This window comes from Oncorhynchus mykiss, chromosome 18 (assembly GCF_013265735.2).
Source record: "Oncorhynchus mykiss isolate Arlee chromosome 18, USDA_OmykA_1.1, whole genome shotgun sequence".
Classification (NCBI taxonomy): Eukaryota; Metazoa; Chordata; class Actinopteri; order Salmoniformes; family Salmonidae; genus Oncorhynchus; species Oncorhynchus mykiss.
Genome location: NC_048582.1, coordinates 38,350,743 through 38,364,341, shown reverse-complemented (window position 1 = coordinate 38,364,341; position 13,599 = coordinate 38,350,743). Strand labels below are relative to the sequence as shown.

Below are 13,599 nucleotides of genomic sequence, written 5' to 3'. Positions count from 1 at the left end.
AGACTAGAACCGTGCCATATTGAATCGAGCAGCCATTTACAAACCGTGGGACCAAAACAGTATCCTTTGGACTGAAAATGGCTAGATGTGCCCACACTCATTACAATATTAGTCGACATCTGGCAAACAAATACAGAGAGCTAGGGTAGTAGCAGTTTCAATTTGGCATAGTACGGATGTGGTGTCCGAAGTTCTTCGTTCATTATTGATTTTTTATTTAAAAATTTTTTAAAAAATTGTCTAGCTCAGCAAAGCGAGGTCTGTGCATCTAAAACCACTGCCCCCAGCCCCACCCCCCTCTCACCCCATCCCCTGCACACACACAGAAATACTGCAAAGTAAATGTACAGAAAAGCTCACGACTGCGGCTAAGCTAGTCTCGCTGACTGAGTAACCTGGGGATACTGTGTTCAGTCGTGTGGTTACGCTACGCTTTTACCAACTGATCTGGGACTTCGGCTAACAATGGTCGTGAATCCAACCGATATGAAGAAAAACTGATCCTAAATCACTTGATAAGAGCGTAGAGTAACCAGGGAGTATTCAGTGTGCTGTGTAAAAGCTGAGCGCTGAGGTGAGAGAAGGTGAACATCGGGCAGTAATACCTGAGCGTTAGCCTTGACAGCCCAGCGGACACACGAGAAGAAGGGAGAGAGAGGGAGAGACAGAGGAGTGAAAGATGGAGGGTAGGAAGGGGAAACAGAAGGATGGAGAAGACATAAGAGAGGGGAGAGAAATATTATTTTGCGATCGTGACATGAAGACCTTGTCCGGGTCATGTGTGTTTACTTTAAAGTGGCCCGTAGTTGGTGTCAATGGAAAAGTGTGTGTGTGTGTGTGTGTGTGTGTGTGTGTGTGTGTGTGTGTGTGTGTGTGTGTGTGTAGTAGTCGCAGATGAAGGAAAGGAGAACAGAGGAAGCCACTCATGACTATTGAGAAGCACCCCTGCAGTAATCACTGCACCTCCACCAGACCAGAATGTAATGATACCTCGCACACGTCTTACTGTGGTCAAACCGTCCCAGTCCCAGAGAGAGTCATACAGCAAGACTAAAATAGCTGTGCCTGAAGCCACCCCCCTGTCCCTATGCAATACTACAGGAGTGGTAATGCAGATTGCGATTTTTGCCTGAGTCTAAACAAGTGGGAGAAATTCATCATTCCTAGCGTTTAGCTTCTCTGCTAGCGTCGCGCAGCACTTTGGGCCTGGTTGGAGACAGGCGTCGCATGTTAATGTGAGTGCGAGGTGAGTGGGGCGTCAGTGGCCAAAAGGTATTCCCTTCTCATGAATCATTACTTGACTTTGGAGTGGCTACCGTGGGCTCTTTAACAAGTGTTGGCTTTACAGTATGATATAATGGCATAATCCAATGTTGCTGTGTTATTAGCTGAAAAATGAATAGATGAAAAAGTTGAGTCATAAAAAAAAAGGGTATTTTAATGTCCCTATGAGTAAGATATGACGGTCAAAAACATGATCACGATTACTAAGGAGAACTGAGCCCACTCTGCCAAAATCTGACCACTTATCCGTTCTCAAGCAACATAATAATGTCAAGTGATGTCATTGCAGCCTGGTAGTGCCACGAGACCACATTTCCAGAGCTCTAAGGCGGGACTCTTGCAATCAACACCGTACATCTAAAACCCTATGTGGGGGACACAGTTTAAATTCACAGTTGAATAATACATGCTATTGAAGCAACTGAACATGTTTTTTTTAGCTGACAAGTTGACTGGGTCTATAGACCAACAATGGCAGGGTGAAAGCAGTCAATGACGAAAGCTGATCGCTTGAAGATGCACCATTTTGGATTGCTAAGGTGTAGGTGGTGCTGAGAAGGTTGTGCAGGGCAGAGAAGAAGCAATTGGCAGAAGGATACAGTTTCTGTTTTCTGTTTTCCTCCGTTTGGTGCCTAATGAACATGACCCTGGTATTGTCACGATAGTGTGGGTGTGGTGAGGGGTGCCCGTACCTCTATCTGCCGGTAGTCACAGATGGCGCGGATGGGCGTGGTGCTTCCCAGGGTGCTCTCTGCGCTGCGGGGGCGGAGCTGCACCACCGTCTTGGCCCGGCCCACCAGGCTGGCCACCGAGCTGCGGTACTCAATCAGCTGCTCCTTCTCCTCCTGTGAGTAACAGCCATTGGTCAGTGAGGGTGTCAATCACTTAACCAATCAAATCAGTCAGTCAGTGAAGTGGTAAGCTTTTGTGATACTATAGGCCTGCACTGTTACAGTATATGGAAAAATAATCAACATACATATTGATTCCATTGAACTCCACAGTCCCAGAATTGAGAATATACAGAATCTCCTTTCTCAGCTCAATAGCATAGCTACAGAGTCCCATTGGCGATTGTAGCTTACAATCACCAATTGGTGACACTGTAACAATGTTTGCTAGCTAACTCGGAATGAGCTTTTCTGCTAGCTAAACTATCTATTAAACATTCAACCCAGTGGCTTCCCGAGTGGTGTAGTGGTCTAAGCACTGCATCGCAGCTGTGCCACTAGAGATTCTGGGTTCGAGTCCAGGCTCTGTTGCAGCCGGCCACGACCTGGAGACCCATGGGGTGGCGCACAATTGGCCCAGCGTCGTCCGGGTTAGTGGAGGGTTTGGCCGGCAGGGATGTTTTTGTCCCATCGCGCTCTAGCAACCCCTGTGGCGGGCCGTGCGCAGTGCACGCTGACACAATCACCAGGTGTACGGTGTTTCCTCCGACACATTGGTGCGGCTGGCTTCCGGGTTAAGTGGGCATTATGTCAAGAAGCAGTGCGACTGGGTGTGTTTCGGAGGACGCACGGCTCTCGACCTTCGCCTCTCCCGAGTTCGTACGGGAGTTGCAGCGATGAGACAGGACTAACTAACAATTGGATATCACAAAATTGGGGAGAAAGAGGAGTAAAAAAACATTAAATTAAATATAAATAAATGAACATTCAACCCAGTATTAGCTTAACTCCTCATATTGATATGTAGAAATACATTTATATGGACTCATTTCCTGACAGAAAGCTTCATTCTCTCAATCTATTCAATCTATCTATCTATCCATTTGTATAGCCATTACTTATCCATTGGTATAGCCATTACTTATCCATTGATATAGCCATTACTTATCCATTGATATAGCCATTACTTATCCATTGATATAGCCATTACTTATCCATTGATATAGCCATTACTTATCCATTGATATAGCCATTACTTATCCATTGATATAGCCATTACTTATCCATTGATATAGCCATTACTTATCCATTGTATTATTTGAAAGAATGCATTGTGAAATGAAAGAATGAACTGAGTTAAATGGGTAGAGATGTATTTTCATTAGTTAGAATAATCATAAAGGCATTGCATCGGTCTAATAGTGCTTTGGTGGTTGTCTTTATGGAATACAGCAAAGGAGGCATCTGTCAAAGTTCCGTTTAATCTCCCCAGTGAGAACACACACACACACACACAGTATTGGAAATGTAATCAACCGCCGAATGCTTAATACCCCCCTTCAGAACAAAAACACACATGCTGCCTCAAACTGAGCGCAGTGAAGTGCTCAAAATGAGGCGAGCACGTATGAAACACTCCGAGACACGCAACAAACACATCTCCATGTATATATCCTGAGTGGCCATCCATTTCCCCCCCTCCATATAAACCACGTAATCATACTTTCTGTAGGAATGTAAACACGCACTGTAATTACATTGACTTCTCTAAGTATTATCACGGCCGCTAAGGGCACAACGCCGTTCCCTTCCATGACCGTTTACGTTTCATATCAGCCTATCCGCTCGAGTGTCTACACCTCGATCATTCCCCACTAGCCTAGACCTGCGTCAGACAGCCACGTCACCCTCTCATCTCCATGTCCAGGGAGGATACGCCCACTGTTCACAGTGCTTAGGCCCGCGGAGTCGTGCCCCGCTCCAAGTGTACCATCTGCTGTGTGTCCGGGCGCATGGTGGTGGCTGTGAATCGGCAGACCAAAGTAGATTAGACGGGCCTACGCAGCGTCGATGAGGTAGCTTAAGACTTAGTGTCAACAGCTAGCCAACGTCTACAGTATTAGCATGACATTAGCCTCAGCTAGCCGTAGATAATGTCACGAAGCGAGTCAGAAGTGTCAAGGTGACGTAGCTTATTAGCTTAAAATGTGGATCAGCTATAATCACGTGCCTAAGCTTTACACTGGCAAATACCTGAATGATTAGAGCAAACTAACCGTTAAGCTACAGAATTAGCAGGAGTTGAGGTGTTTTGACAAGTTAGTGGAGGTGCATTTGAAGGTTTGGTCCAACAACATTTGAGGGGACTAACAGTCTAGAGAACAACAAGGTCAACGTACCATAGAGTCTTGCAGCAGGTCCTCCAGCTTGCCCAGCCTGCTGCTCTTGTCACAGGTGTACTGCCTCTTTATGGTGTCCTGGAGCTGACGCAGGTACGTCTCGCAGTCCCGTGCGTCACTCACAAACTGACGGGAGGCAATACGAACACAACACACAGAGGTCAGCATCAGGACTGATACGTAATCCAGATACCAGCTGCCGGACCCTATGGGATATTCTATATTTAACCTAGTATAAAAACGCCTTGGAGTCGTCTTGTATTCAGGTTTTAGAAGATGTAATCACTTTACACTCCCAATTAAGGGCAAGTCAAAACATACATAGGTAGTCAAATAGACAAATTCATTTCATCTTGATCTTATATGACGGTGTCTATGTGAAAAGCCACAAACGACTGACATTGTAACGGACCAGGTGGGTATTACAGGTATAACGTAACAGTACAAGGTGTGACTTTGTAAAGAGACTTTGTTCAACTCTCCTAACCTGGAAGTAGGTAGTATTGTCTTTGAGATGCTGCTCCACACACACACACAGCTGGCGTACCCACTGCCACTGGGTCTGCAGCGCTGCACTGTACGCCTGGGGAGAGGGAGGTGGAGGGGGGGTAAAGGCATCAGCATGCTTCAGTTCGGCTGGCGTCGAGACGTATTCGTCTAGGCGAACCAAACGAGTGTGCTCGCATACTCCCTTAAAATGCCTTTGCTTGGAAAAGGTGGGGGAAAAAGTGATTTGTCCATTTTGAGACGCCGTAGCCAGTATACACTTCCTCAAAATAGTCTAAAATAACTCAAGAAATCTGTCATTAATTGTGATGTTTTTGCAGAAGAGATCTTCGTCGCGCAATTTTACATCTAACAAAGATGTTTGAAGCAGTAGTTTCCAAAAATGGCATGAAAACGAGTCGTCTCTCATTGACTGACAACAGAGACTATTGAAGAATCCCTACTGTTGGCCAAACACCAACTAAGGGGCATAGACTTCGACTCCGAACTTCGACTTGCCTCCAGAAACAAATATGTGTGTGCCCGAACTACCAAAAAAAAAAACTTCACAAAATGTCATCATAATATTTGCACAAAATCTAACGAACTGTTTCGGCTGGGAAGCTTCCTGGATACACATTTCTCAAGCTCTTTATTTGAATCACAGTCAAGCTCCACAGTCCAAACAGAGTACAAAATGTACTGACAATCTTATTTTGAGGGGAACATCGATAGCAACACTGTTTGTACTGATAAGTACTGTAGATGGCAAGACAATCTTTTTGAAAGGCCATTGAACAGCCTTGATAGCTCTGTTGCTAGGCAACCTCACCTCCACTGTCTGTTTGGCTGGGTGGTTCTCCTGACAGAGCCGGTCAGCTGTTTCCTGCAGCGAGTGCATCACTTCCTGTTTCTCCTCCAGCTCTGACCTCATTTCCTGAGAGAGGATGACAGAGCATTCAGAGGAGCACCCAGGGGAATATCAAAAAAATATATATATATATTCTCTGTGTGTGTGTGTGTGTGTGTGTGTGTGTGTGTGTGTGTGTGTGTGTGTGTGTGTGTGTGTGCATCTATCCCTGTCCACTCACGGCGTATAGCTCTCTCTTGGCATTGACGTTTGTATTGTTTTGACTCCAGTCGTAGGCCAGTTCCTCCTCTTCTCGCTCGTTGAGCCAGATCAGCTCCTCTGTACAGCGACACACAAATGCATGCAGGCTCTCCAGGCAGCGCAGACGCCATGACGAGAGTTCCTGTGAAGACAGGGGACGGGAGGAGGAAATGTTACTCGGTGTTAGCTCTATACGTCAACGAAGAGTTTCTAGGTTATTTCAGGAGGCACACACATAGACGCGCGCCCCTCGCTCTCTCTCTCCCACTCCCCAGTCAACTCCCTGCTGTGTGGTAGAAGCAGGTGCTTCTACCAGCTGCACTCGGTCTTTAACGCTCGCTAGCTCCTCTGAGCCTTCAGCAAGCACAGTCACACCCTGATGGGATTAACGGAGAGCGTGGGCGCACTGGGGTGCACACACACACACTACACACAATTCGATGCGCACACATTCACAGACGAAAAAAAGTCCTCCCCCTCACCAGTAGTTTGCAGTATAGATGCTCTAGCTTGGCCAGAGTGTCAGAATAACTGCTCCTGAAGTTCGGAGAGACTTTGGTCTGAGGAGAAAGAGATATGAAAAGCTTAGCAAAACATTATCTGGCCCTCTCGACTAGGTTTGTGACTGCCATGTTGTTATCTACTGCATACGCCCAGGCCTATTCAGTGTCTGTTAATGTCCACTTACAGTATGTGTATCAGTATGTACAGTAGATCTCCAAGTGCCTAAGAATGTGTTTTAGAATCTATTAGTGTGTGTGTGTACCTCGTAGTTGCGAGCCTCCTTCAGGCTGTGCAGGAGCTCCTCCACGGCAGTGTGGACGTTCTGGTGGTCCTGGAGGTTCTGCTCTACAGAGGGCAGGTCCGCCCCCCACTCGGCACGCTCCAGCACGTCCTGACGTACGCACAAATCATTCTACTCATCCATCCCCTTTCCCGTCCATCCATCCCCTTTCCCGTCCATCCATCCCCTTTCCCGTCCATCCATCCCCTTTCCCGTCCATCCATCCCCTTTCCCGTACATCCATCCCCTTTCCCGTCCATCCATCCCCTTTCCCGTCCATCCATCCCCTTTCCCGTCCATCCATCCCCTTTCCTGTCCATCCATCCCCTTTCCTGTCCATCCATCCCCTTTCCCGTCCATCCATCCCCTTTCCCGTCCATCCATCCCCTTTCCTGTCCATCCATCCCCTTTCCCGTCCATCCATCCCCTTTCCTGTCCATCCATCCCCTTTCCTGTCCATCCATCCCCTTTCCCGTCCCTCCCTCCCGCCCAGCCTCCCCAGCTCCCTCCCTCCACCTATCAATCCCTCCACCTAGCCCCCTTCTTTCTTACCTGCGTCTCCTCCACCCATCCCAGGAGCTCATAGATGAACCGGAGACTTCCTTCGTCCTCCGAGGACGACATGGCCACCAGCTGAGAGCGGGACATGGGTCTCCTGAGCAACGCCGCCCCCATCGCCCCCACCACGCCCACTGCCCCCAGCAGGGTCTGGGCCCCCGTGGACAGGGAGAGACCACTGTCGCTCCCCCGCGGGGCCGTCCGGTCTCCCCCCGTCACCGGGGAGAAGTGGCCCTTCCTGTAGACGCTGGAGCACTGGAGCCGGAGAGAGACCAGCTCCTCGTGGAGACAGGACGCTCTGTGGAGGAGGGGAACAAACGCGTTAAAAGGGGACTTCAAAAAGACACACCTTTTTCCTGTGACACACAGAACACACACATGCGGTCAAGCTACGCTTCAGACGAGGCACAAAAGTGGATCGGCTACGACTCGACATTGGGCCTCCGCTGTTGCTCCACAGAACATATCTTTTGTCAAAACACAGACCGTTCTGGTGTCACATTTACACAGATGCAGTATAACCAAGTCAAATTGATATGCCATTGGGCAGGCGCCTTAATCACAAGGGATGTACGGTCATGCGTGCGTATATTTTTGCCTTATGGGTAGTCCCGGGAATCGAACTCGCTTTCCTGGCATTGCGAGCGACATGCTCTACCAACGGACCTACACCCCTTCTCCCGCCACTGACCTGAAGGCGAGCTGCTCCACCTGGTAGTACTTCTCGTCTCGGAGGATGTTGAGGTCCAGGTTGAGCTGTCTGATCAGAACCTCACAGTCCTGCAGGTACAAGCCCAGCTCCCTCTCACAACGCACCGCCTCGCCACTCTCCACCAGGGACATGTCCTGACGGAGGGACGGGGGAGGAGAGAAGGGTAGAGGGGAAAAAGGGGTACAGGAAGAGGAGATGAGGAGTGGTGTGAACAGTGAGGAAGAAGAGGAGGGGAAAGTAAGACAGAGAGGGAGTGGGAGAAAGGAGAGTGATGAGGAAATGAGTGAGAGACACACTACACCATATTGAAAAAGGCATGTAGCTACCAGGTCTGGGGTTAATTCAAATTGAAGGAAATAATTATCTTCTACTCCTCAGTTTATTGAGAAGTCATTGAAAATATCTACAGTTTTTTTCACATTTTGAATTGTTAGAGACAGACAGCGAGAGAGACAGACAGACAGCGAGACAGACAGACAGCGAGACAGACAGACAGCAAGACAGACAGACAGCAAGACAGACAGACAGCAAGACAGACAGACAGCAAGACAGACAGACAGCAAGACAGACAGACAGCAAGACAGACAGACAGCAAGACAGACAGACAGCAAGACAGACAGACAGACAGCAAGACAGACAGACAGACAGCCAGCGAGACAGACAGACAGCCAGCGAGACAGACAGACAGCCAGCGAGACAGACAGACAGCCAGCGAGACAGACAGACAGACAGACAGACAGCGAGACAGACAGCCAGACAGACAGCGAGACAGACAGCCAGACAGACAGCCAGACAGACAGCCAGACAGACAGCCAGACAGACAGCGAGACAGACAGCGAGACAGACAGCGAGACAGCGAGACAGACAGCGAGACAGCGAGACAGACAGACAGACAGCGAGACAGACAGACAGACAGCGAGACAGACAGACAGACAGCGAGACAGACAGACAGACAGCGAGACAGACAGACAGACAGCGAGACAGACAGACAGACAGCGAGACAGACAGACAGACAGCGAGACAGACAGACAGACAGCGAGACAGACAGACAGCGAGACAGACAGACAGACAGCGAGACAGACAGACAGACAGCGAGACAGACAGACAGACAGCGAGACAGACAGACAGACAGCGAGACAGACAGACAGCGAGACAGACAGACAGCGAGACAGACAGACAGCGAGACAGACAGACAGCGAGACAGACAGACAGCGAGACAGACAGACAGCGAGACAGACAGACAGCGAGACAGACAGACAGCGAGACAGACAGACAGCGAGACAGACAGACAGCGAGACAGACAGACAGCGAGAGACAGACAGCGAGAGACAGACAGCGAGAGACAGACAGCGAGAGACAGACAGCGAGACCGACAGACAGCGAGACCGACAGACAGCGAGACCGACAGAGGGTGAAATACCACAGTGTGCCATCACAGCGGCAATATTTGTGACCTGTTGCCACAAGAAAAGGGCAACCAGTGAAGAACAAACACCATTGTAAATAATACAACCCTTATGTTTATTTATTTTCCCTTTTGTACTTTAACTATTTGCACATAATGACATTTGAAATGTCTTTATTATTTTGGAACTTCTGTGAGTGTTATTTATTTTTAATTGTTTATTTTACTTTTGTTTACTATCTATTTCACTTGCTTCAGCAATGTAAACATATGTTTCCTATGCCAATAAAGCCCCTTAAACTGAAATTGAATTGAGATACAGATAAACAGAGACAGAGACGAAGAGAGTGACAGTGACATAGGACAGCATCACTCACGGCCTGTAGTGTGTTCTTGGCCAGGGTGAGTTTCTCCTCACAATCCAGAGCCATGTTCTGGATTTTATTGGCCATCTGCAGCAATAACTCCAGTCTGGAGGGACACACACACACACACACTATCAGCACAGTGTGAACAAGCTCAAAATATTCATTTGGTTTGTCTGAAAATGAACCCTAAATACTAAATAGTGCACTACTTTTGACCAGGGCCTGTTCAAAAATTGTGCACTATATAGGGAATAGGGTGTTATTTCATATACAGCCAGTGTCTATGGAATGGGTTTACCGTACAACCATAAAAAACAACCTAAATGAAAAGTAATCTACCAGTTAATGGCATTAGGCCTCAAAAGCACAGTGGTAGTGTTGTTTCACAATAAAAAGCATCCACAGGGGCCACGTTTTCACAACACAGAAGAGTACAGATCGACGCAAAATAAATCCCGTGTGGAAATGCCTGATCGTAGTGAGACTTCCTGCGTTTCTGTGCAGAGATCTGCGCTCCTGCATCACGACCACGCAGCCCCTAAGGGATGTCTATAAGTACAGTGTCGGGGGGGTTAGGTTAGTGTGCTGCATACGTCTCCACAGTCTCTCTCTATAACTGCCGGTTTAAACTAGCTCTAACAGCTGTAGGTCGGGTTAAAGACGGAATCCGCAGTAGGATGAAACAGCGCCACTGCCGCCCCCCCCCCCCCGTTGTTATTGTTTCTGTTTGCCGAGCTGAGAAGCGTTGTACAGCATGACCAACAAACAAAAAAATGAAAGTGAATATGTTTTGCTCTTTTATCTTGCTTGCAATGAGAGGGAAAGAAAAAAAACTCCTTCGTTGTTTTAATATCTCAAATGGAAGTGGCTGTTTCACCACTAAGGATGGCAGCTTCAAGGTTAGTTACAGGGTTAAGTAGGTCTGTGTTGCTGACCTCTCCACAGTGGGCCGCAGGGCCTCGGTCTCTATGACTACTGGTATAAACATAACTCAAACACTAGCAGCAGTAAGGGTTAAGGTCAGGGTCATGACCTCTCCGCCGCAGGGCCTCGGTCTCTAGGACTACTGGTATAATCATAACTCAAACACTAGCAGCAGTAAGGGTTAAGGTCAGGGTCATGACCTCTCCGCCGCAGGGCCTCGGTCTCCATGACTACTGGTATAAACATAACTCAAACACTAGCAGCAGTAAGGGTTAAGGTCAGGGTCATGACCTCTCCGCCGCAGGGCCTCGGTCTCTAGGACTACTGGTATAATCATAACTCAAACACTAGCAGCAGTAAGGGTTAAGGTCAGGGTCATGACCTCTCCACAGCGGGCCTCAGGGCCTTCTCTCTCTCCAGCATCTCCAGGATCAGCTTGCCCCACTCCTCCTCCAGGTCGTTGGGGTGCAGGCCCAGGGGCAGCTTGATGCGCCCAAACTCCATCCATACCTTGGGAAAACAAAACATATGTATTGTAGAAGTAAAAATGACACGCCTACATATTCTTTACTCTAACATGCAAAATAATAAAAATACATTTGAAATTCTGAATTTCGTGTGCAAAGTACATGACTTGGGAGTGAAAAGGACCCAGATCTGGAAGTATAAATGTTTTGGATGCTTGGGGTTGGGAATCATCATATGCCATTGATCAGGAGTGTCAGCAGGGCAGTGGTGACATCAGGAGAGTAGAACCGAGGGGCAATGAAAGAGGATCTGATAAAGGAGGAATTATGGTTTGTTGTCTCAAGGCAGTGGCATGGGGTTGAAATGACCGGGTGCAGAGAACAGGGTGTTCGATAACACACACACACACAGTACCCCTGAGAGACTCATGATGTACAGTGCGGACCGCTCGTGGTGGCAGAAACCAGGTCACCTCTTCATATCTCTTTCTCCCTCGTCGGCCATTGTTTACGAGTTTCAGTTTTCCAGAAGACTCATGCCAGTCTAACATGCCATAACAGGATTTGATGTTGAAATGAGGCTGTGTCCTCAGGGTAATGGTACTTTAGTATCTGCCTGGGTATGTCGTTCCATCTCTCGGACGGTAAACCGGTGTTCACCGTCAACGTAGGTTTGCAGCTCCTGCTGTCATTTTATAATGCTTGTCGTCATTAAGCGTTCTTAATGTGTTTCGGAAATCTAAAGCCTCTCTTTCTTCCCCCCTCCACATCTTACCTCCAGCAGTTTGTAGAGGTGTTCTACGCGACCCTTCTCCAGCTCCTTGGCAGGGATCTCGGTCTCCTTGAAATGGACGTACTCATTGTAAAGTGCCTGTGGAACAGCGACAGCGTGTTGACAAAAAGGGTTAGATGTCAATAACGGACATTTTTAGATCAAGCAGAAAAGTGTTAATAGTTATCTGGGCCCCGAGTAGTAGAGCTGATCTTGGATCAGCCACTCCTGGTCTATATAATCCTATTCATTAGGATCTAAACCCGCTAAACTGATCCTAGATCAGCACTCCTACTCAAATGCTTTATAAACATGTATTTAGCATCTTTACCCACATCCTGTCCCCCTCACCCCCCCCATTGCCTCCCTCTCTACCTATCCTTCCTTCTCCCCATTTGTATTCTCTTCCCTCCATCACCCTTTCCACCTCCCCCCAATCCCTTCCTTGTCCCCTTCTCTCCCTCCCCCTCAGCACCTTGAGCTCCACAGGGTCCAGTGGGAAGTTCTTGTTGGCCATGAGGGCCTTGTGCTGCCGGCTCCACTGGAGCAGCATGGAGAAACGAGAGCGGTACTCTGCCCAGCGGTGGTCCACCTCCTGATAGAGAGAGAGGGGGAAGGAGGAAGGGGGAGAGAGAGATAGAGAGGGAGGGTCAGACTGGTTCATTGACAGTCAGCTATCAATATACGTCAATGGCTGACTGCGATCAATGCAGTTCATTATTGGCTCCACAGCTTTGGCAGCATGATGTCACACAGACTGACCAACTGTACATTGACACAGTAACACGGGAACCGCCAGTGTTCATTTGTCAATTAAAAAAAGAATAATCACAAACAGGAACGTATTTAGAGAAGTCTGACAGTTTTTCTTCCCCCCACACCTATTCCTAACTTAACCTTCCAAGACTATGTGCTGTAGGATGTTGGTACCCTGCCAGGTGCTAATGTGTCTCTCTCGCTCTCCTCACTGAATGACAAATGGATTAACGGGCGATAATTGCGCACCTTACTTCACAGTTGAATATAAATTAGGCCTAACTGAATGACGAGGGTGAAGAGGCTGATTTAATTTAGAAAGACAATAGTGTAACGATGAGTGTGTGTGTTATGCCCATTTGTCAGGAGCAAATCATTTGACCGGGCGCCTTGGGGGTTGATACCGCTCTCCTTTACGTTTTACTTTGTAAAAATATGCTGCTTACGGGACTGTTTTATTCACTATAAAACTCTATTACATTTACACATTTAAATGCAGTAGGCCTTCAGAATAACACAAAACATATCCTTGACTCTATCCAACGTCATGAGTGGGGAAACAAACGATGCCAGTCTGACTGCACAGCCGGACCCCATCGGCACGACACCGAAACTCATTTCACGCGTAATAAGTGACCAGATTAAATTGGCCATAATCTGCTGAGCATATTCCGTTTCTAAGACACTTAACCTTTGTCAAATAACGCACCCAATTCAAGAGGTGCAGCTCTGATTTCCAAAAATGTCCCTTTTCCCAAGAATATCTGTGCTGTCCATGTATTCAGCACATGACTACTGGCGCGGCAGCAGCACTGCTCTGACTGCTAATCAAAAACTAGTATGATCATAAACTTCAAATGTAAATATGCAAATGTGTCGCCAATGGATGAATGGGCAATAGA

At 47.8% G+C, this 13,599-nt stretch overlaps 1 protein-coding gene across 25 annotated transcripts in view; it reads right to left on the bottom strand.

The window, feature by feature from the left end:
- LOC110496159 (microtubule-actin cross-linking factor 1) overlaps positions 1-13,599 on the bottom strand; it is a 273,689-nt gene that overhangs the window by 116,990 nt on the left and 143,100 nt on the right. For 23 of the 25 annotated variants that reach the window (XM_036952697.1, XM_036952698.1, XM_036952700.1 and 20 more), the window contains 14 exons: positions 12,417-12,536; positions 11,945-12,040; positions 11,085-11,212; positions 9,788-9,881; positions 7,985-8,139; positions 7,288-7,591; positions 6,718-6,846; positions 6,434-6,511; positions 5,932-6,093; positions 5,673-5,777; positions 4,842-4,937; positions 4,355-4,480; positions 1,977-2,129; positions 606-617 (listed from right to left, as the gene is read on the bottom strand). In XM_036952697.1, the coding sequence (XP_036808592.1) occupies positions 606-617; positions 1,977-2,129; positions 4,355-4,480; positions 4,842-4,937; positions 5,673-5,777; positions 5,932-6,093; positions 6,434-6,511; positions 6,718-6,846; positions 7,288-7,591; positions 7,985-8,139; positions 9,788-9,881; positions 11,085-11,212; positions 11,945-12,040; positions 12,417-12,536 (1,758 nt within the window). The remainder of the gene's footprint in view (positions 1-605; positions 618-1,976; positions 2,130-4,354; positions 4,481-4,841; positions 4,938-5,672; positions 5,778-5,931; positions 6,094-6,433; positions 6,512-6,717; positions 6,847-7,287; positions 7,592-7,984; positions 8,140-9,787; positions 9,882-11,084; positions 11,213-11,944; positions 12,041-12,416; positions 12,537-13,599) is intronic. The other 2 variants (XM_036952699.1, XM_036952682.1) reach the window with 1 other exon arrangement.